The sequence below is a fragment of the Chaetodon trifascialis genome, chromosome 1, assembly GCF_039877785.1.
Source record: "Chaetodon trifascialis isolate fChaTrf1 chromosome 1, fChaTrf1.hap1, whole genome shotgun sequence".
Classification (NCBI taxonomy): Eukaryota; Metazoa; Chordata; class Actinopteri; order Chaetodontiformes; family Chaetodontidae; genus Chaetodon; species Chaetodon trifascialis.
Genome location: NC_092056.1, coordinates 5,891,315 through 5,915,208, shown reverse-complemented (window position 1 = coordinate 5,915,208; position 23,894 = coordinate 5,891,315). Strand labels below are relative to the sequence as shown.

Below are 23,894 nucleotides of genomic sequence, written 5' to 3'. Positions count from 1 at the left end.
TATGAAAGTTGCATCCTCATTGAAAATATCTGCAAATGGGTGACAAATCAGGTGTAAAATGTCTAAATTGTGAGATGTAAGCCCACCGCAGACTTCCAGAACAAGTGTCTGCCTTTGAGTTTTTCTGAGAGTTTGAGTATCGTGCAGGAAGCCTCTTTGTTGTCTCTTGATCTCCACAAAGCATTTCTGTATTTTATATTTTTACCACCCGTCACAGCTTCATTTGTTGTGTTTTAATTCATTTAACGCATCATGCACTCGTAATGCAGCCTACCTCCACAGAGCTCACTGCCACAATGAAACATGACTGTCTCGCCACACAACAAATGCTCAGCTAACAGTGGTGTTGATAATTGGCTACGGAGGCGTCCTGTGCTCTTGAAAGAAAGCCGAAGAACATCCATTGTGTTTCACAGCGTGCGAGGCAACGAGTTACATTACAATATCTTGTGATTGCTCGTTATCAAAGGAAACAACATGTGTGAATGTTTTACAATGCGAGGTTGATATGAAAGCCAGTTTGATGATTTTGATTCTTCATGATCTTGTTTTGTAGATGAAAGAGCACCTATCAGAGGACGGCACACAACCAGTCAACTGCTGCACAAACTTAAAGAAAATGATCCAGTTCAGTGAAACGTGTAATTGCATTTGGAACAACATTTGAGCACATTGGATGATCAAACTCTTTTCTCTCTGGTAGCAAATTACTCATTGCTCAAGACTGATTGCTGTTAACCAGCTGACCCATGATGGATCAGGGCAGATTAGGTGCTCTTTGAAGGGTCTTGAATCTGTTTCCGGGCTGGTGCTAAAAGGGAAGATGTCTTTAAAAAGTGTGGACAAGGATTGTATCTAGGTGAGAGAAAAGTCATTTAATTGGTCTATAACTTCCCATCACTATCCTCATTATACTGCAGATACTTTATGGTAGAACAAGCAAGTAGTAATAGCACTGACACTCATTAATGGTGTTAGCTGCAAAAAGTCACAATAGCGTCACAAGTTACAGCTTGGGAAGCTACAGTGATTTTCTGTTGACAGACTTAGTTTTATGGCGCCACAAAATACAACACATTAGACTTAACTGTCAAGCTAATGTGACAAACACAATGTGAAACACAGTTTGCATCATTATTAAACAGCATTTTATCAAGTGTCAAGTCGGATGTATAGACATTTATGTTGTCAGTTTAAGTGGGTTCTACATTAGCAAGCTAACGTTATCGTTGTCGTTTGGTTCGTTAGCTATGCAGCAGTTAGGCTACATCTGGCAGTTACTGGTCATAAATAGGCTATTTAGTAACAGCTAATCTGTATGTAAGAACTAGTTTGTGTGGTTTAACCTGTTTTGATTCAGTGATGTGCAAATCTTTGCTTAGTAAACACTAAACTTACGAACAGTTTGTGCAGTTGAAAAGCTTTGTTTTGTGAATCTTCTGCATTCCTGGATGTAAAAGGAAATCAACATTATATTGTTTGTACTGTGCAGTCCACCCCTGTTGAGGCTAACAATAATTGCTGTTGGATGACACCAGTTAAAGATACTGTTTGTTTTTGTGATAAGAACATATGTGACATCCTTCTGTTTGATTTGCTCTAATAATTCTTAAAGGACCAGTCTGTTTGATATAAGGACATCTAGTGGTGAAGTTGCATATTGCAGCCAACTGAATACACCTGGCCTCACCCTCCTCTATGGTGGCTGCTCTCTAGAGTCAGTGTTTGGTTTGTCCACTCTGGGCTACTGTAGAAACATGGCAGTGCAGCATGATATAAAGGGCCCATGGGCCTATTATATTCCATTTTTGCCAATAGATCCCCCTAAATTGTACACTGTGTACCTTTAATTTGAATCTAAAACTTTTTATTGTCAGGATTGTAGTTTCACTCTTGGACTCCATCTGAGTAATAACAAGCAAACAAACAGCAATCATCTGTATATTTTGTTCAATTCATTATGAGGATTATATGGCTGGTTGTTTAATGTCAGCATGGAAACACAATCAAAAAATTACCAAAGCATTACCAAATTATGGATAGCCCTAAAACGCCTCATGTCACTGTGGGCGTAGGAGTTGTTTACCCCACCAGTTTTTTAGCTCCGCTGTTTCTGACTTTTATCCCAGTAGCCCTACAAAACATTGCCACTAGAGGGATTCATTAAAAAATGCTTTGTCTCATTATTTTGCAGCCACTGAGTTGCAGCTACTCCTGGTTGTGCTAAATCAAGGAGAGTTTTAGAGCCTTGTCAGTTTGCAAAAGAAAACTCCAGATCAGATTGTGTCTGTAGCTTAAAAATACTTCTGCAACAGGTATTCTCATACCTTTAAGATAAAAATGTATGCATGATACATGATGTGATTTTAACACTAACAGACATAACCTGCTCTGCTCCCCGCAGCCTGTCAGGTTAAATAAGGCAACAGTGGATGCCCTTGGGACTCCAAGTGCAGCAAGGTGTATTGTATCTGTGTTTTAAACACTATTGACAGCCTCAGGGGAACACAATGGTCCAAGGCCCTTGAGGGAAGATGGAGGTGACACACGTGCACCCTAACACAAATACAGACTTGCACAAAGGCGTATCAACTGATGGAGCTTGATCTGAGGTGTTTCATGTCTGCTCTGGGGACTTTACTGCTGGTTATATCTCTGGTGCTCTCTGTCTTGTGGATCAAACAGGTTTGACTGCAGAGCCACCTCTCTGAACACTCCTCTGATGAGATTACTCACACTGGGATTTTGGCTGCATTTTCTTGTGCATGTGTTTTGATGTGATACTCTCGTAATGCTGCGGATGAGGGAGGACAGATGTCTGTGTGTGTGTATGTGGGCCAGGCTGAAAAAAAAAAAGAAACGGTGGATTTATTCGAAATGTTATGCCTGTTTATTACTATATACTCAGTGAATTCAAGGAAATTATAGCACAGTGACTGGAGCAAATGCAAATTATTAGATTCAGTGCATTATGCACTCATTCAGCTAAATTAATACATTCAATCTCCACACAAAGAAACTTGCTTCAAAACCATTTGTGAAACAGTCCAAACACTATGAGACATTAAAAGATAAGAGCATGTCTCATAATCAAAGATGCTGATTAGTAAAATACTCTCTGAATACCCTGTGATTGGACATCCACCCACATGCATTGTGGTTTTAAGCACCCGAGTCCACATACTCACTTGCAGTGAATGTTTCTGTATAATGAGCGATGCCAAGGGGACAATCAAAGACCCGACTGGCAGCCCAAGTTACATTTGAGACATTTCATGCTTTTCAGACTGGAAAGCAAAACGCGCGCGCAGAAATTGATTTCCACAAATCAGATTTAAACCAATGATTTGATATTCGACTCAGATTTAAAGACGTGTGTCTCAGCCTGGCCGCGGAAATCAGATTTCAGAGCGTCTTGTGTGCGTGGGCATGTATGGCGTTGAAATGAGACAATCTTATTTGCTTTTCACTCAACACCATTTGATACACAGTGAAAAGAAGAAAAAGCACTCAAGACGTAAACCTCTAAAGGAACACAGCTCACCCACTTTTACTTGCAAACATTATATTATCTGACTTGTATTAGTTGGATAATTTCAGTGAAAGAGGATTTTGTTAAACGCAGTGGGACGTGAATAGATTTGTTTTTGAGGAGTATGATCTGGCGTCATGTGCTACATGTATGAAGCTGTCACCTAGCTCTCCATGCTAACAGAGCACGGGGGCGCGTGTTCATACATGTGATCCATAATGAGCTTTGTGTGAGATGCATGTTTGTGTCTGTGAAATGGATGGATACATTTACAGCGAGCCCACGCTGCTTCTTTCCTCCCGGGGGGATTTTTTTCTTCCGTTCATGTCCATAAATACATGTCCACACAGAAAGAATATTTGTCTCTTCTTGGGCAACGTTTGACTGGCAAGCAGGGTAATAACCTTTCCACTAGAAGGGATTAGTAGCAGAATGCAAATGGCAGATATGACACATACGCATACATCATGTTTGCAGGTGTGGAGGTTTTCACGCCAGCTGGTGTTGAGAAGAGATCAGAATCAGTCGTGTGGCTCCTGACACCACATATGACAGAGATGTTTGATGAATCAATGCATGGGGTATTAATGAAAATTAATGGATGGAAATATTTATAGCAGCTGTAAATTAGGTTTGAAAGATTTCCTCACTGTTTGTCGCAGGCTGACTGATGCTGCATCTGGATGTCATGTCCCTATCCGTTTGTAAAGTGAAAGAAATTATGAGATCAGGAGATTAAGTCAGAGATGGCGATTATTAGCTATTGTGTGATCGGCGGCCATGAGTAATTATATCACATGAACCGGACTAATGAGACAGCGGCATGGTGTAAATAATGGAAAACAGTTGTCAACAGTGTTATCCTGTTAACGGCTTGGATATGTTAATCACTAGCCTGTGACATTACTTAATGTACACACATATGACCAACCATTAATCTGGCATGTTGTCATGTGTTCCAGTCAGTTCTCACAGCTTGTACTGTAATCAATTCATGTGCGTATGTACATTTTGGTGGCCAGTTCAGAATGCTGCACACTCATGGCTCAGTGAGGATGTCCAAAATGCATCTTAAAGAAATAGTTCCACATTTAGGGATGCATGCTCTGAGAGTTCGATGAGAAGACTGATATCATTTTCATGCCTGCGGAGTAAATATGAAGCCAGCAGTTTCTTATCTTAGCATGAAGATGCCCCCCCCACCCCCCCACCCCGAAGTTGACAAAATCTATGTGCAGCACCTCCAAAGTCATTAATTAACATCTTGTATCTCGTTTGTTTAATCCGTATAAAAACCACAATGTGGAACTGACACACTGCGATTTGATGAGGGTTTATGTGCCAGACTATTTCTTGGCAAGGACCAGTACAGTCTTCCTGTCACTATGAGGTTGCCAGGCAACCACCAGAGACCTCAATTTGTATTTTTCACACTTTGTTTTTTTTTTGTGCTGATTAAACAAATGAGATATAACACGTCAAATTAGTGGGTGCGTTGGTAGGTGGATTTTTTTTTCTTTTATTAACTTTGGTCAGAGCCAGGCTAGCTGATTCCCCTCATTTCCAGTGCCTGTGCTAAGCTAAGCTAATTGGTTATTTAAGAGGCAGAGATGACAGCCACATTGATCCGCTCATAATAATTCTTGTCAAAAAAGCAAAGCACATATTTGAGAAAAATGGCCTTAAGATGAAAAGTAATTTGTGATGCACAGAGGAGACAACAAAAAGGAGAAAGAGGATGTGTAAGCACAAATTTAGGTGCAGGGGCAGAAAAAATATTCTAAGAGCTTATTGAGAAAGGATTGAGTTTGAAGTAATTAAATCCTCGGAGCACACGCAGCTACAAAGGTGTTTTATATGAGGTCCGGGTCCCTCATGTCCTTTTTCGCTCGTTTCAGTCAGTAAGTGCTGCTTCTCTTTGTCAAAGCAGTTCGTGTTTCACACACTTTGTCATGACTTTCTGGATCATTCCCCTTGAACATATCAGAATCATGCAGTTTGCTTTGAATGACGCAGCTGTAGTTCGGTCACAGATGATTTGGCCCCTGGAGCTCGTTCGTAAATCAAGGTGCTGATTACCAGACCTCTTTCATCGCTCATAGATGCTTCTGATTAGCTCTAATCTTGACTTACCTACTGAGCTAAATTTTTAATAGTGATTTAATTACTTCAGAATTAAAGTCACAGTCATTTTCTATTATTCGTCTGGCTGCTGCAGTCTTATTATTTATCATGTGGCTGTAACCAGCTTGGCCACTGAAAAGCAAGGGACAGCTCTGCATGCAGCAACTAGGATGTATGAATATTTTACGACACAAACATTGTTTGAGTTCGTGTTTGTAGTGTAATCACAAGTTGACAGGCCTTCTTTAAATATTCATGGGAATTATGCACACGTCTGTTATTAAGTACTTTATTGAGGCGAGATCTACCCATTGTTACTTGTGTTGTCTCATTTGAGAACAAAAGGGGACACGTACCTGCTGATAACAACTTTAAATCTAATTAGTTTTCTGTGGAGGCAGCCTGCGCTATAAACATTGTATAAATAATTAAAGTTCAATTTCCTCACTTCACCTTCCCTGATGATAGGTAATTTACCTTTAGGTCTTTAGTCTGCACCAGCGCCAAAATAAAGAATGGAAGATGTTTATCCTTTCTTACCCAGGCTGGGTGTTTGGTTGATCTCACCAGCTGCCGCTAAACACTCACCAGCAGCGATAGGAAGGACCGAAAATTCACATGATGGTTTCAGCGAAATGACTCCTTTCACGATGAGGCTGACGTTATTCGACAACGCGTCAGTCATCAATACTTTTCAACCTGTCTTATCTGCAGTGGTGGAATGGAACATTACATTCATTCAAGTGCATATTTGAGGTACTTGTACTTTAACTGTATAGATTTTATGCTACTTTATATTTCTACTCATTTCTGAGGTGAATAGTAATAGCAATACACTTTATTTGTATTCCTATTATTACAAATAAAGTTTTTACGTGATTATTTATTTCTAGTTGTTTATTTCAAATGACACCTGACTGCTGTGTCTGTAACCCCGCTCCTCCCCCTCCTGCTCAGTGCGTACACACTGAATCCACCACACAAAAAGTCGAGAAAAAAAACAAAACAAAAACAAAGCGGCTCTCGCTTCAGCTCCCAGGCAGGAGCCGGCTCCGATCGTTCACTTCAAAGAGCGGCTCTAAGAGCCGTTCAGTTCGCGACCGACACATCACTACTGACTAGCATCGTCTTCATCAGCTGTCTTTCTCTTCTTAGAGAAATATTTGAACAAGCTCATCTGAAAATGCAGTCAGCAGTTACATCATGGCGTGTAGATATTAGCTTGATGCTATCAATTAGTTTACTCACGTTAGCGACACTGAGTTGGCACCGGGCCCAGTTAACTTAAGCTGCTGATATGTTACATAACGTTAGCTGGCCATTAATATTTTGGGAATGTCTATTTAACTAAAATCTATTAGGAGTTATTTTAAGCTAATAAGTCTACCTTTTCTCCAGTAAGTCGCTGCCCTATTTTCCAAGACGACCCTCCTCTGACTCTCTGACCTGGTGCCTGGGTGCTTGACGTGATGTCACTTTCAAGGCCGCGCTCTAGTGAGTAATTAACGTCGGACTCTGCTGTGAAGGTGGAGACATGCAGCAGTGTGTATTTGCAACAATAAAAAAGAAAAAAAAAAAGAAATTTGAAGGAGCAGTGGCTAGGATTTAGGAATGGCGGCCCGCCACTCCTAAATGAATGTAGAGGAAACACTGCAAAAACTACCCAGCACCACAGGAAGTTGTTAAAATAAGCTTTGCCCTGACCACACTGAAATGCTTCTTACATGTTATTGCATCACTAATAATATTCCACAACACTCTAAATGGGGACATTTTGCATGAGTACTTCCGTACCATCACTTAAGTTTTTTAATGTGTGACTTTTTCCTGTAATGGAATATTTTTTTAATGTGGTATCTGCACTTTTACTTAGGTAAAACATCTCAGCACTGCTTATCTGTGACACTCCACGAGCAGATTTGTTGAAGACAAAAATCTATAAAAATAGTCACAAAAAATCATTTTAAAATCCTGCAAACACTCACAAACATCTTTTCTTATGGCTCTGAGTTCGGTCATGCTATGGTCGGAGCAGCATGATAAACTTGTGAACCAGTAATTTGCAACCGGAGCATGAAGGAAATGTCAATCTCAGCCTGAGCTACAAAGAAGACGTAAAATCAGCCTAAATGAGTAAAAACACAGTGGGTGTGAAAGAGCTTTAAAATCAATAGTTAATTTCCTAAAACAGCTGGTGTTATGTCCCCGGTCTATGGGAACCCGAGACATAACATCCTGCATGACTCCCACACTCTTCCCACTCCCAGGAAAGGCCGGCAGCGCAGTCCGAGTCACATTTCAGTTTATTAAGACTTCAGGACTGAGCAGTGCCCACAACAGCCGGCCTGGCAAAGAAAACTAAATCTAAGCAAATGACAAATGTCTAAACTCCTGAACCACAGACAAGACAAAAAGTTTCTCACTCCTACCAAACTGCTACTAGCTGCCACATATTTACAATCTAGCATTTACAAATAGCAACTATGTACGAGCTAGCAGGGAGGTAAGTTCGACGTAGTCAGACTATCTTTAGGTCACAGAACGACCATCCAGGTCTTCTTCATCAGGCTCTTTGCGTGCGCCCATAAAAATGACCGGTCAGTGCGTCATTTGACTCTTCTTCCACATAAAAGCGGACCAATCGCGTGCCGCCTGCTTCAGTCAAGAGGAACACGTCGTTATAATGGAGAGCAACGATGGTCGTGATGGAAATGATTACAGCACAAAGCATCACTGTCGCTGCAAGTGCTGGTAGAAAACTGCTAATCATATTCAAGTTGATGTGTTTATTTTAGCACTCAGTGCACCCTGAACGCCTCCCGCTTATCTCTGACGTGACAGCTGCACGCTCTCCAGCTCTGACACTTTAAACTGTGCAGCGTATTGAAACATGACGCTCACGAGCTGCAGTCAGGTCTGACACTGTCCCCTAACGAAGGATACGTGGATATCACTTCCAGTTTATGGCCGAATCAAAGCGAGATGAACTTTATTGATTGACTTTTATCATCTGTGATAAATAACTAATCAATTTTCCAATCAGGCCCAAGCATAAAAACACCATCCAAAGTGGTCTGTAGCTGCTCTGCCTTCATCCTTCTCTTACTGCATGTTGTTTGAAATTTAAGTGTTAATATTACCTGAACGGGGAACAAATGACACTGGGATTAAAATTAACTACAGTGGCCACGTTGGTTGTAATAAAGGAACAGTGTGTTTTCTTTTCTTTCTCTCTTTTTTTTTTTTTTTTTGCAAAAAAGGAGCTCGAAGGTACAAAGGAATAAAACATGTCAGGCTTTGGCCTTTTGTCCAGCAGTGGACAACACTGGAAAATGGCAAACAGCTCCTCATTTACACATCCGGCAGACACAGAACAATGTTAGCATTCGTTTGAAGTCTTCTGGTCATCGGGTGAATATAAATCCAATATTCACCCTTCTTTTAGCTCCGTTTTTGGTCTTCACCAACTACCAAGGGAAATGTTTGGCTCTTAAGCTGCTAAATGCTGCATTATGATCACCAGCTAGTTGCTAACTTTGTCTCTCTGTCATTTGGTATCACAAACAGCAACTTATCAGAGCTTTTTCCCTGAAAACAGCAGCCTGGTACGGCCAAAGAACAATGCCATGAGAGCAGTGAGAGGGACGGCCAAAACAATGATCTGAAAGGTGCTAAAATGCTCCATATTAATGGGGTTAACTGGTTTGTCACTGTGAGCGACCCATTTCACATTACACACTTGATTACGTTTGATTGGCCGTATAAACATTTTGATAAAATCAGCTTCTCGGTTGAAAAAATCTGGATCTTAAATTTGCATTTCTTTGTCAATCTACTCTTTCACGGTCAAGAATAAACGTTCCTGCTTAAGAACAACATGGACTCTGACGAGCCTTATCCTCTTAACAGTGCACGGCCTGGCACAATGTGTTGGCTGTTAGGTCTGTGGGCGGCCTTGTCCTCGGAGAGTAATTTCTACTTTAGGCAAAAACTAACACAACTAACCAGCTTCAAGCCAACAGCAGGGCAGCGGGGACATTTTAATATTTATTTGTACTGATGCACAAGAATACAAAACACTTTCTGTTTTCTTCTTTCCACAGTCAATGCAGGTAGGCGTATAGAAACACTCTTTTCTGCCACCCACGTCCAAACTCTTTGTATAAGCAGTATATTTGTTTGGCTGTAAGTGTGCCGTACAGCGTAATTACATTTCACCGTGTCGGGTTAACTACAGACATCAATGGGCTCATCCACAAACACATCTCGCCTGATGAACAATTGGTTGGCTCATATGCTTTCCATGGTTACTTAATTGCTTTGTGTCTCCTCATGTAAAATCCCCTTGTTGAATTAATATACATTAATTAAATCTTTCAGTTAACAACAGTAATTAATGCAAAATCGTGCTTCACAAAGGTATTAAGTCACCACATCGGACTAATGGTGATCAAGGTGTGACTCATTCATTTTTCACTCTTGTGCTTTGTGGAGTCGTATTATTCATTCACAATGGTTAATGTGTGCGTTCATTTTTGAATTCATGATTTATTCACAGCTACTTGGTAATGTAGGGGTGATTTTGTCACAGCTCTGCAGCTTATATTAGTGCAGACTCACTGTGACAGTGGTGTGACTCTTCGGAGGGCAGTATGAGCGTGTCCATCAGTTCATTGGTCCAGAGCCAAACATCGTCAACTACTGGATGAGCTGTCATGAAATATAGGACAGACGTTTATGGTCCTCTGTGGTGGAAGAAGTATTAAGATCATTACTGAAGTATAAAAATATTCCACTGTGAGTAGAAGTTCTGCATTCAAAGTTTTACTTGAGCAAAAGCCCATAAGTTATAGGACTAAAGTCTACATAATGTGTCAAAAGTGAAAGCTCTCATTGTGCTGAGTGGCTCTGGTTAGCATTGTGTTTCTGCGTGATTAAAATTACTACTGCAGCCATTCAATAGCCTGATAGCAGAAGGAATGAAGGACTTGAAGCAGTGGTTTGTTCTCCTAAGGGTACATTGTAATACCAGCATGAGGGCATTACAGCGAATTCACTGGATAGAACATGGTCAGATTGGCTGATAATTCATTTTGCCTTCTGGGCCACCTGTGTCTCCCACAGGGAACACAAGTCTCTTTGCCGGGCTCCAATTATCTTGGAGCAGACTTTCTTTCTCTCGTTTCAGCTATTCTTGTCCTTCACAGACAATCTGTAACCCAAACCATAGGGGATCATGGGTTAAAATGACTACTTTGTTAATGTTTGTAGTCATGGTTACAACAATAAACACACGGTTAGGGTTGCGGAACAACTGTGGTCATGATTAAAAAAAAGCATTGTTGATTGTGAGCTGAAACAGGAAGCGAACGGCAGCACCTTAAGCAAGTTTTTTTTTCCTAGGATGGTGATGGAAAGACTTGCCCTTCTCTGATTAGCTTACCTTGATGTTGTTCCCCTAACTAATCATCAAACATCATGCCTACACCTAACCAACAAAGGGAACGAGTACCAGCCAGTCAGAGTCGGAATAGGCCGGGTCATTCCATCGCCATCCTAGAAAAAAAAAAATGTCATGTTCATGCTGCCCTATCACACTCACCCTGTTTGTCACAGTGTGTTACACTTTGTCACAAATTCCACACTTGGCCTTTCTCTCTGTTTCCCCCACTGATTGACAAGAATGGATAATGATCTCATGATGTTTGTCTATAAGGCGTTAAAGCTGTGATGGCACATTGTGCATACATTTTTCCTATTAACACTATGCCTGTGCAGCCATATTGCTATGCCAACACCACTCAGAAATGTTCCTGCGACACCAAATAAATCCACCAATTTAGAATCCTGCCTCACTGTTGTCAAGTATGTGAGGCTACATCTTCTTGCAGATAAATTTAGTCGCAGTGGAAGCCATAGTTTTGGTCCTGAATAGCGCACATCCACAGACAAATTCACTTTTTTGTTCTGTTGTCACTGTGCATCAAAATTAGATCAGATTTTTATTCATAACATACAAAAACATCACCCTGTTGTGTTCTGAAGACTCACAAAAGATACAGCAGAAATCTTTTATTATATTATATTACCATTTCTACTAGAAATCTTTTACATCATTTATGATTTGATCTTGTATATTCGTCTTTTATTAATTCTGCAAGGCAGGTCTCAGGTTTTACCATCACTTTGTCATATCTTCCATTCTATTTTACTTTCATTACCCATAAATCTCTATTTTGTCAGTGAAGTGGATCTTAAATGCCTCATAAGTCGGCCCGGTTGGGTAAAATGTGTTTATTTCCCATCAGAGCTGTTGTTATTAATCTTCATGACTCTGATTCCTCAATGATCTTTTCCGTCATGCTGTTGTGAAAATGTGCTTTCAGTTGGCTCATATGCCTCACACACAGCTGTGTTTTTGGACAGTGACATCTTGACAGCACCTGAGCCTGGCAGAGTCTCCGGTTCTGATGATTAAACACTGGTCACGATGTGATATTCTGGTCTGCACGTTATTCAAGGCCAGTAAATGGCAGGAACTGTTGTGCAGACTTACAGAAAAGCAGCGTTTGAAGGTGTTTTGTGGGGAGTTTTAAGGTTAACGATGAAGCTGTTTTCAAGGAAAGAGTCAAGCTAGAACACTTTTAAGGTCAAGTGTGTGGGATTTAAGAAGACATCCTTTATTTGTCACGCACACAGTACAGGCAACACACACGCCATGCTTGGTGCAATTCTTCTCCACTTTTGACCCATCCTTGGTAAGTCCTTCCTCTGCGGCAGACCAGGAGCGGTGGGCTGACCCAGTTTCTTTATCGTCACCGTTGGTCAGGTGGTGATCTTCATGCATGTTTTTTAGAGGGGGGTTTCATTTTTTTATGGAGGATTCCCCAGGTGAACACGGGGAGAACATCTCCAAACTCCACACAGAAAGGCCCCTTTTCCTCGAGATAGGGGCAGCAGGCACCGATGGCATGGTGGAGGTGGAGGACACGCCCACAGCGCCCCAGGTGGGAATCGAACCCTGGACCTTCTAGCTGTGAGGCGACAGTGTTACCACTGTCCACTGTGCCACCTGCGCTGCATTCATCTATGAATGCAGCAGAAATGGAATATATGGAATATAATGGAATATATTATTCATAATTATTCATAATTATGTTTTCATTAGTGTATAATCACCTGTTTTTCTTATGATTGGGGCCTTTATAACTACAGAGGGAGCAGGTCTGTCACTGCATGTGTGAAAACGCAGCCTTAGAAGGTAATTGGTTGGATATCAGAGTAACCCATCAGTCAGGTATCAGGACCTGCGCTGCATTGATCCAGCAGGATGCACGAAGGGTCCTCTGACATGTAATCACTGCCAGATGCTACTAAATCCTGAACACTGGACTTTTCATTTGGGGATCCATTTAGGTCCTTTAGGTACAATTAGTGTTGTATTGCGAGCACAGTAACATGTAGAGGTGACAGCATGTGATAGATGTTTTGTCAGCTGCACTTGACGTGACCAACATTGGATTTTGTTTAAGGCCAATACAAATTTGACTAAATCTTGTTGTATAAATATACAGCATCAAATTATATCTTATACCTGAGGATATCGATCAGTTTGCGAAAAGGCCTTAAAGTATGATCACAGTAAGAAATGTAATTTGTGGGCTTGTAAACATGAAAGCATTGAGTTGTGATCAAGAGAAAGCGGTTTATTTTCGTTAACATGACGATTAAGGTGTAGAAATAACAAGTTCATTAAAAAAAAATTGACAGCAAGCAAAGCTGCTCTTGCCTTCTGTGTAGCTGCATTTCCATCAGAATTCACATAATGGATGCTTGGTTGAATCGTGACGCTGTAACCTTGATTTGCAGCCTCCTAATAATGTCCAAGGATAAAACCGTTTGCATTAAAAGAGACACATAAAGTCTGAAGATGTTATTTTCCCAAAATAGCATCATATTAAAAGCGTGAACTGAAATGATTCTTTGTGGTTGCATAAGCCAAAATTCTACGAGGCAAACAGCTCTAAATAATTTGCCAGTCTTGTGGAAAGCCATTCTCATTTCATATGCTCATGTGCAGCTGTGAGCGCACTGCAGTTATCCTTGTTGTCTGCTTTGTCATTTAGCGGAGATATTCATAGGAGACTCATATTCCAGCTTTAAACAAGGGAAAGCAAGCCAGACTCCTACCCCTTTATGGCTGCATGGAGACTGGAGTGCAGCACGGCGCACTTTGTGCATCTGACTGAGCACATCAGTCCATTTACGTCCTTTTGTCACATCGCAGCGCTTCATGAGGACATTTAATACGTGGCCTTATTTCGAAAGCCTCGGTTTAAGCATCATGTTGTGTGTCATGTTTCCTCGTTGCGGCCGAAACCTTTTTCCCATCTGTGTGTTTGTACATGCTGAGGACATCAAAGCCGCCGCCACCCCCGGGGGTGCAACTGCACATTTACTTTGTTTGTATCCTGGTTTATGTGTGTGTGTGTGTGTGTGTGTGTGTGTGTGTGTGTGTGTGTGTGTGTGTGTGTGTGTGTGTGTGTGTGTGTGTAAGAATCTGGGGTAGAATTGTACTGGCGTGGTGGTGGATGTGTTAGGTGAGACAATGACATGTATGACTAGCAGTGAAGTGTTCTGCTTTGTCACGTTATGCTAATTGAAGCCACTTACGGACACAACGGTATAATGAGTTTCCTGCTGCGCTCATTGCAGTCCATATTCCTCATGAAAGTGACAGCAAATTACTGGTGTGATTGAATGGGATGAAGTGCAAAGTAAGACTTATTTTTCAGATGTATTGTGATTCATTAGTATGGAGCATGTATGAATAAGCACGCTCAGAAGAGGTGACGGATATGGTTTATATTTGTAGAGAACAGAGTTTAGCTGTTACACACTGAGCTGCAGGTGAAGCGTGCGTCTGTGGGCGTGTTTCCATGCACCTGTTGTCATTCACATTTTCTAGTTTGCTCATAAAAACGGCTTGATGGAAATGACGATATTTGAAACAAATCTCTAAATGTTGCAGAAATGTTTTTTAGGCTTGTCTGAGGCGGAAAAGCTGACGCGTCAGTAAAAGCAAAGTGCGACAAAATGCAACAGAAACACATCGTGAATAATTCATGATGAAAAATACAAATGCCACGTTGCTGGAAATGTGCATCATTTGCATATTTTCTGTGAATTCTGTTTGAATTTGTGCAACATTCGGATAGAAACCTGGCTAACGAGAACCACACGCTGTTAATTTACAGGCTAAATTAAATGATAAAAACTATGTTATGTGCACAGAGAACACAAACCTTATAAACAAGGACAGATGTAATGTTCCAGGCTTTAGCAAACTGCTATTTTCCACCCACATTTCCTGAGCAGGTAGGTAGAATCATAAAATACTGAATCAGAGAAAGTGCTGAGATAATCAATAAAAGCATACAAATACAATCATCCTCAGAGACCCAATTTCAGGACAGAACTTAAAAAGTAATTGTTAAAGTTTGCTGCAAAAGCTAAGCTATTACTTTGAGCAGTGCTATTTAGTTTGAGATGATTTCATACTGTCATTCCCTTTAGTTTGCTGGATTTTTCCAACCTGCTCTCATTCCCAGGACATCACGTTGACCAGAAAGCCTTGTGTGAAACGTTCACTGTTTGGTTAGCTTTAGGAAAAATCATAGTTTGTGTGGTAAATAAGTACATTTACGTATGTGATGTAACTACGTTAGGTCAGTTAAAATAAGTCCGCCTTGACTCAAATGACACACAAACCCGATCTCCTGGGTCAAAGTCGCGTGTTTCACACATCCATCCACGCCAACCTCCTCCTTACACAGACATTTTCACTCTTTATACGATGTCACCTTGTTCTGAGAGTCTAATCTTGCTGCAAATGGGTTTACATTGACGTTAGCTGAAAGCCTGGTGCACCTCATTCAGACGCTGAAGGGTACCTTGTGCATCTTTATGACGAGGTATATGTGATGGTATGTGATGATCTGGGAATGAGAAGAGTGTGATATTTTGTTTTTAAAGAGCTCTTCGTTTATTTTGATTCCTGTGTCGCGTCTTGTCAGTTTTCTAGCAGCTAATGTAAGATTGTGAAAGACCAGTGGTCAAGTTGTATGATTTTTATTTGATTTCCTGTCTGCTCATAGACTAGTCATTAGTCATTTTTTTGCAAATCACCACACAGCTTCCAGAAATCATTCAACTTGCAGCTTTTCCTTTCTTGTAATTGATCGTTTACCATTGTTAAAATCAAAAGGAGTTGAAATTCAAATAGCATATGCTCAAGATGCTCATTTATATAGCAGCCAACCTTGGCGTGATGTTGGGACTTTAGCTCTGTATTTCCAAAAGACTAAAACGCTGCACCGGTTACTTATCACTTCTAAGATCTTTGGGAAAAGACCATTTTCATAGATATAGTCCAAAATGTCTCTTATCTTTCTGATATTTCCTCATACCCTGTAATGGAGAAACCCCCATTAGCCAAACTGTTACGATAGCTCTTTGCAGTCAGTCGCTCTCCCCGGCCGCCACCTCCATGGTCTGACAAAAATACACACAGGAGACAAAACAGAAATCCATTAAATACTTGATGCGGTCGTGAATAAAGTCAGTACCTCTGCAGCTTTGAAACGTCCCTGTGGACTCATCAAGCCACTGACCCAGATGGCTGCCCGGCCGCGGAGAGCGTGCAGTTATTTTGCGTGAATGTTGGCAGCGCTGTGCGCTTCCCGCTACGTTCATACAGAGACACACTGTAGCTGAGTTGTTTTAGAGTGGAAATCTGTGCAAAGCGTGGCTACACGGCTACTGTATGACCTGAGCCCAGGTCCAAAGGGAGAGGGGGGGTGCAGAACATGACTGGAGCCAAGCGTGCAGAGAGCAGCCTGGGTTGTGTGCAAGTACAACCTCTGCATGTGGAATGAGTTCCAGGCAGGAGGCAGAGAGGAGAGGAGGAAGCACTAGCGCAAGAGCACTGGTATGTTAACAACACACCAGGCTTCGTGTGCATCTGTGCGTGCACGTACTCTGTATGTGTGTGTGTGCGCTGTTTGGTAGTTGGTAGGGTATGATTGGCGTGAGCACGAGGGAGGATGGGGCTGCGAGACAGTGATTGGTCGTGCTTCCTCATAGGGTGTGGCCAGAATATGAATGACTGCTCCTGCCTTTCGCGCTGCCAGGTTTTGGGGACAGTTACTGAGGAGGGATGGGGTGTTTGAGATTGCGCGTGCAGGAGGGAGAGCGTCGGAGCTGGTGAGGGAAGGGAGGAAGGAAAAGGGGGAGGGAGAAAGAGAACAGGAGCTTGTGAGAAAGAGAAAGAGGGAGGGAGCTTCAGGCAGCAGGACTGGAATACCGCTCAAACGCTGCAGTCTTTCTTTTGCTTCTCTGAGGAAACTGTCTTTCTCCTCTCCCTGCCCGTCTCTCCTCCTTGCTCCTTCTTTTCTTGCTGCTTGGCCATGACCCCGGCGGACACCTTGTTCTCCTTGCCCACCTAGAGAAGAGGAGAGAAATGCTGTAGCGGAGGAGAAGAGGGGACACCGCACACTTTGCTTCTCTGATGAGAGTCTGGAAATTAATTAACCGCCGTCAGCAGAGAAGGGGGAGCGCAGAGAGGGGCTCAGAGTGAGGTGCAGGAGGAGAATAAGAAGGAGTTGAAGAGGGTGAATTGCTAGATGTGTGAAGAGCAGACAGTGGAAAGGCAGAGTAACCCCTGGACACTTTTCAGAGACAGAAAGGACAAGTTAGGGCGCAGGCAAAAGAAGCGAGAAATTGGGCAAAGCGTGCATTGAAAGGGGATACTAATCTAAATTTAAAGCATGGTCCGCTCACACGCCTCATTCATCCCGTCATGCTTCTCAACCCTCCTCTCACGTCCCTGACACCATCCTTCCCTCTCATCTCCTCTTCTCGTGCAGTTTTCCATTTTTTGCATGTCAGCAAAAGCACATCGACAGCCACAAGCACATGCTGAACACTCAGCCACAGCGAAGCGTCTCATTCTCAGCGGACGCGTGAGCCGCTGCTGAGTAACAGAAGTTGATTGGCTGAAGCGGGGGTGCCATTACCTCCAGCCGAGAGCACCTGCTCAGGAATTTCTCATGAGACCAGGTAGGACGTGTCTGGATCGTTTCGCCAAGCCAAAGCAGCTGGAGCGGTCGAGCCGAAGCCCTCCAGTCGTTTCCCTGATTGAACTGTTACGAGATGAAACTGCAAACCAGCTTATCTCTCAGAGCATGACACCTGTGTTTGAGTGATTACAGGGAGGGAAACAGGGATATGCAGATGTGTGTGTGTGTGTGTGTGTTAGGATTACGTCCTAAAGACACAGAATTTCACAGGTGTTGCAGCAGGATTATACAAAGTCTCCTGCTGAATATAGTGGCACTATAGGATTAAAGAGAGGAACTCCAGTCAAGTGAATGGCAACACATTATCTTCCACAGATTAAGTCAGATCAAGTGCGAGCACGCTTGGGGTATAATTAAATCAGCCATTCCAGGGTTTGATTGGGGTCATAATTGTTTTGGGGGATAGTTGGAAATCCGTGTCTCAGCCCTCAGTGGAATAACTTCTGGTCCCTCACTGTGGACTTTGCTCAGACCTAAACTACACAGACTGACGATTGCTAACTCTGAGAGGCTCGTTCAGCTTTCATAATGAGACGTTCGAGCACAGACGAAACTCCGTACCGGCGCAGTCCGTCTCTGGACAGCAAACCCGACACGCCACCGTTCACCTCTGGCTTTCACCGCTTCAGTGGGGAGTTTGAGTACAAGCGGCCGCCGTTCGCGTTTGGCTTCCACACAACAAAGGGGCCGCAGACGTCCAAGGGGCGCTACGCCCAGGGGAAGAAGTATGTGGTGTTTTACCTGGACCTCTCCTTCATATTCCTTCTAGAACTGCGGCGCTGCAGGATGGCTGAGGGTTGCATGATGGCCCTGCGATACGGAATGGTCTTCTTCAACCTCCTTTTCTGGGTGAGTCCTTGATCTTACATGTTCCTATCTGAGTGTGTTTTGGGGATGTTTGTTCGAGCAGAAAGTGGTGTTTGGCTTTCTTGATTTTTTTTTTTTTTTTCTGTGTCTCTATTACTCATATGCTTTTTTTTTTTTTTCATCTTGTTCAGAGGGAGCTCTGTTATGTGTGTCTGTGCAGCCAGAGTGAGAGGAGTGAGGAGGGGGGAGTGTGAGAAAGAGACAGATCATGCATTTAGATCATGTGTACAAAGCCCACTGTGTGGGTGAGCCGAGCTTTTTCTGTTGCCTATACAGTACTTTAAGTGTGGGTGTTTACTGTATTGTTTGCTGTGTTAAGCTTTGGCATATTTGGAGCTGCCATTGTTTGTACACTAGTTAATCACAGTGTTACCGCTGTGCTGTAATTCTTCACCTGCCTCTGCTTCACCCTCCTTCCTGCACAACAACGTTTCCCAGCCCCGGCTAAGCATCTGCTGTCAATCTGCTCTATCTGGCCGATCGTATCTGTTTGCCGTGGGGATGTTTGAGCTCCGTAGTCTGTCTGCGACTGATCAGTCCCTCTCTGATAGCCCCACAACAGATCACTTTCATTTGCACTGTGAAGCCTGTCATGTTCCACAGCTGCGCCTCACATATAAAGACCTCGATGTCTGCTTCAGCGGTGTTTTCTTGACACGCGCTCCCTTTGTGCGACGCCTCACAACTTGTCACAGAGTTTAGAAGATGCTGGTCTCTGTGGTTACCTTTCTGGGATGACTTTGATTTGTCACGCTGCTGGCCTTATTCGTGATGGAATGAGATGAGGCCTTGAACTATGTAATGCAATCTAGCGGCCAAGATGCAATTTCCCTCGGGAAACGAGTGACCTCTTCACCTCCACATCTCCTGTCAGCTATAAACCGCCGTCAAAGAGGGGGCGCAGTGCTTGTTATTAGCGTACTCTGTGTGTGTGTGTGCGTGTGTGTGACCACTGGGTATAAATAATGACCACATGACCACAACGAGCCTTCTCTTCCTGAAAAGCCAATCATGTTATGATCCTCCAGGTAAGAACAGAGGAGCTCTTTCAATTTAAAGGCTGCCTTTGAAAATAAGACGTAATAAGTCTCAGCAGCAGCTCATGGCTAATGCCAGACGTCAGTGTCACCACCATTCCACGAACAATCTGCAAGCTGCTACACGTCGACTGGTTCACCCAAACCCAGTTTTTCCACGTCTCATTCGAAATTTTGACTTGTAAGAGGGTGGCTTCAAAGGTGTCGAGTGTGACCTCGATATTCTGCAGACAGTGGAGTGAATGGGATGAGCCAACAGTCAAAACAGATTATATGAAGACTGATCCAATCCAATAATGTTTGATTTCTCGTAAACTCTCACTTAAATTATTATTATATAGATTCTTTACATCTGTGTGAACTCAACTCTGTGTGCGTTTCTTAATATCGAGCCGATAGGGTCATGTACGGAGAAATTTCTGCTCTGTGCAGCCTCAAAAAGACGTTTTACGACTGGACTCATAAGCTGGTTGCTTTTTTTAGGAGTGTAAAGTACAGTGTTGTTTTTGGCGGCTTGTTTTAATTTTAGTCTTAGTCTAGTCTTTGTGTCAAACTGTCATTTTAGTTTTTATTAGTTTCAGTCACTTTCATACTCTTTTTAGTCGAGTCAAGTTTCAGTCAACTAAAAGTCTGAGCATTTTAGTCTTATTTTAGTCAGAATTATCCGTGACTAGTTTTAGTCGACGAAAACTGAGGACATTTTAGTCGAGTTTTAGTCAATGAAAATTGTATTTTAGTCTCTTTTTAGTAGTGCAATTCTATTTAACCCAGTCAATATAGTATCTAGTAGTATAGACAAAACCAAAATTTTCTTTTAGTCGAACCCATTTCACAATTCAAACAAGGTTGTCTCATTATTACATTATTGTCACCTTATAGACTCAAGAATACATCCATTCCAGACACGAAGAGGCTCTGATTTGAGTTTCTAACATATTTATTTTACCAAGCAAAGCCGGCTGGCCGGCCATCGGTCCCGTTCTGTGTCGGTTGTCTGTTGTTAATGCTAACCTACTGCAGCTGCATCTTCTAAATAACGCCGCGAGTGCGAACTAATGCCGTGACGTCGCTGCGACTGCGCAGTGCGACCTGATGCAGCCCCTGATGCGAGACACAGGAAACAGAAATACTGCAAAATAATAATAATGCGACTAAACGAAACAAAATAACATTAGAACATTTCATCTCGTCTCGTTTTAGTCAACAAAAATGAAGAGACAGAGTTTTTATTTTGTAAACAATATTGCATTATATATTTAATTATATCGTCACATGACCAGCATTTACGTTGCGTCACGATATTTAGTCATAATTTTCGTTGACGAAAGCAACACTAGTAAAGTAAGTGGTTGGTCAAGAGTTCATCAAAGAAGTATTTTGCAGAAAGAGATTTTGTATAAATTTGTGAAGATGACAGACATCAGAGGAGTATGCGGCTCGGACGGTGGCCATGCAAGAAAATAATTTTCCATTTTGAAATTTCTCACAGGATTAGAAATGTGAGCAGTCTACTGAGAGTAATGGGCAGAGATGTGATGTATTTATCCCACATTAAAGTTGCTGGTCTATAAACTTTAATATTATATTTGTGATAATGGGTGAAACAGCAAGCAGCAAGAACAAAATGAGGATACAGCAAGGAAAGGTGCCAAAAGGTCAGGGTAGGGAATCCTACCATGGCCACTACTCTGCCTCTGATTGGCTTACCCTAATACCCTCCCTAAACCAACTAATCCAACCAGTGGAGGCAATGAGTACTAGCCAATCAGAGGCAGAGTAGGGTCAGTAAGGTTTCTTTTTAGTCTGATTGTGTTTATTGTTGATACACGATTGGGTGTTTTATTCTGAAAATTTACCGGTTTCTCTATGCCTGTGTCTGACTTCCTGCTTGGCTCGATCTGCTCTGTGCAGCTTGATGTGACATCCGTCTGAAATAGACTCGTATTCTCCGTGGAGCAGAGCGGAGAGGCACAGCTTCTTAAACACACTGCGGCGCGATCAGCTCGGGCGACCGCACTGCAGCACGAATGCAACGCAGCCGTGCCCAGTGGAATTCAGGTGTTAGCGTCCTGCTCAGCTCCGCTGTGCTCACTGCTGCCCCAAGTGGCCAAAAACTACATTGCATCAATAATGATTATGAGTATTGTAGCATTTTAAACACATGCATGACAACAGTGTGAAATGTCCTGAACTGTCACTGACACATTCACCTTCCCCTTCCTGTGTTTGTGTTGTAGAAATGCATTTGATGCAGATCTTTTTGAGCAGTAAATGCCAGAATCCTTTTCGTCGCCCTCCAGTTTTTTTGACACAAGACCCAAAAGTTCTCTGTTATGCAAGAAGTCTGTTGCTTCCAGAGGCAGCAACAGAAAAAAAAAAAACTGGGAAGTTTTAGTATGTGCAGTGACAGCTTTGGCTGAAATGACAAAAAAAAAAAAAAAAAAAAAAAAGTGGAGCTGAGATAAACTCAGTATGAGGATAAAGAAAATAGCACAGGGCTCCTCGCCAGTTCACCTGGTATAGCCTGAGCCCCAAGTACTAAAGCTGTGCCCATACTGCAGCGGCCTGAGCTCGACTCCAACCTGACGCCCTTCGCTTCATGACCCCCCGTCCCCGTCTCTTCATCTGCAGTATTCTATAAAGGCAAAGGGCCAAAAAAAAGACAGCACAGCACAGGCATGACTGTTTTCTGACAGATGATCTCTGTGAATTGCAGAGCAAAAATAAACACACCATAGCAACGAGCGCTGAGCACTGAAGAAGATACATAAATAAGAGAGTCTCACCAGTTAAACAACTGACTAAACGCACTGAAAACCTCTCGTGTAACATATATAAAAACCTCACCAGGAGAGCAGCATCGAGAAACAGTCAACAAAACTCAGTCAGTCTGCTGAGTGCATTAAATGTCCAGCAAGCGATCACGTTGCAGACACGCACTGACAACTAGATTAGAACATGAAGTGAAGAAGAAGTGTTAATATATATGCAGATGTCCATAAACCTCGACAGCATCGACTGAACACTGTAAAATTTACACAATTTTGTTGTGCAGGTAGAGAGTAAATATGACTCCGCATGCTCTGTGAGGAGACGGTGTGACACAGGTGACAGACAGAAGAAGGCTGTACCCATCAATCTGCAAATACAGTACAGCTTGTTTTCAATATAAAATATTTAATGCCTGCAGGCTTAAAATGTGGCTCCACAAAGTTTGGACCTGAGCTGAGTTGATGTCAGCTTGGATTCACGACAGGTACAACTGCAGTGATGGGCCAGGGTCACGGCAAAAGAAAAACACCCAAACATCAACAGACACCGACCATTCACACATGGACAGCAGTGATTCCACCAATTTTTGCTGGATTTTCACCAAAACACAACAAAAAAATGCAAAATTCCCAGCTTCCATTGCTCTCCTGTTTATCTGTTTATCTTTGTAGCACAACTGTGTTGCGTAAATCAGATTGTGAACAATGATTAACCCCAAACTAGATGAAGTGACAGAGATGTTAGAGGCCTTGTGGAGGATGAACTATCTCCCAGTGCGCTGCTTTCAGGTCAGATGAGTTGCTGGGTGTTTAGGATTGAAGACAGACCTCCATGCTCTGTTTTCCTCCCAGCTTGGCACCACGCAGCTCCCTCGTGGTGGGCAGCAAACTGCCCATCATCCCCGCTGCGCTGCAGTGAAAGCAGCAGGAGGTGAAGCTGAACCAAACGGTGGCAGAAGACATCAGGATGCTTTCGGTTACCGTTGGCTGGTAAAGTAAAGAGCAGAGAATATAAAACTCTGACCTTGTTTGGATTAATTGAACAGGTGGATTTCTTCTCTTGGTTCAGGCCCAGTGTTGATCGTAGCATTCAAAAGTGAGCTTGAGTGATGGATTAACAGGAAGTCAAGCCAGCTTGAACACTGCTTTGCAGTGACAGATGACATAACATCAGCAAAAAAGTTCGGATAGTAGAAATAAACCAGAGCGTGATAACTTGCTAATCTTTTCGACATAAACTCAATTGAAAAAAGCACAAAGACAACATATTTAATGTTTGAGCTCATCAGCTTCATTGATTTTCATTGGAATTATCTGCTTATTCTGAATTTGATGCAGCAAGTCGGGACAGGAGCAACGAAAGACTGGGAAAGTTAAGGTAAACAGGTAGATTGGTAACAGGTGATAGTATCATGATTGGGTG

General features: G+C 42.4%; 1 protein-coding gene across 3 annotated transcripts in view; it reads left to right on the top strand.

Annotated features, from left to right (window-relative positions):
* The window catches only part of tspan4a (tetraspanin 4a), a 131,896-nt gene that overhangs the window by 14,438 nt on the left and 93,564 nt on the right, over positions 1-23,894 (top strand). Inside the window, exons 1-2 of one of the 3 annotated variants that reach the window (XM_070967399.1) lie at positions 16,848-17,776; positions 18,566-18,645. In XM_070967399.1, coding sequence (XP_070823500.1) covers positions 17,767-17,776; positions 18,566-18,645 — 90 coding nt within the window. In that variant the 5' untranslated portion in view covers positions 16,848-17,766. Of the gene's footprint in view, positions 1-16,847; positions 17,777-17,981; positions 18,646-23,894 lie in introns of those variants that run through there. The other 2 variants (XM_070967408.1, XM_070967392.1) reach the window with 2 other exon arrangements.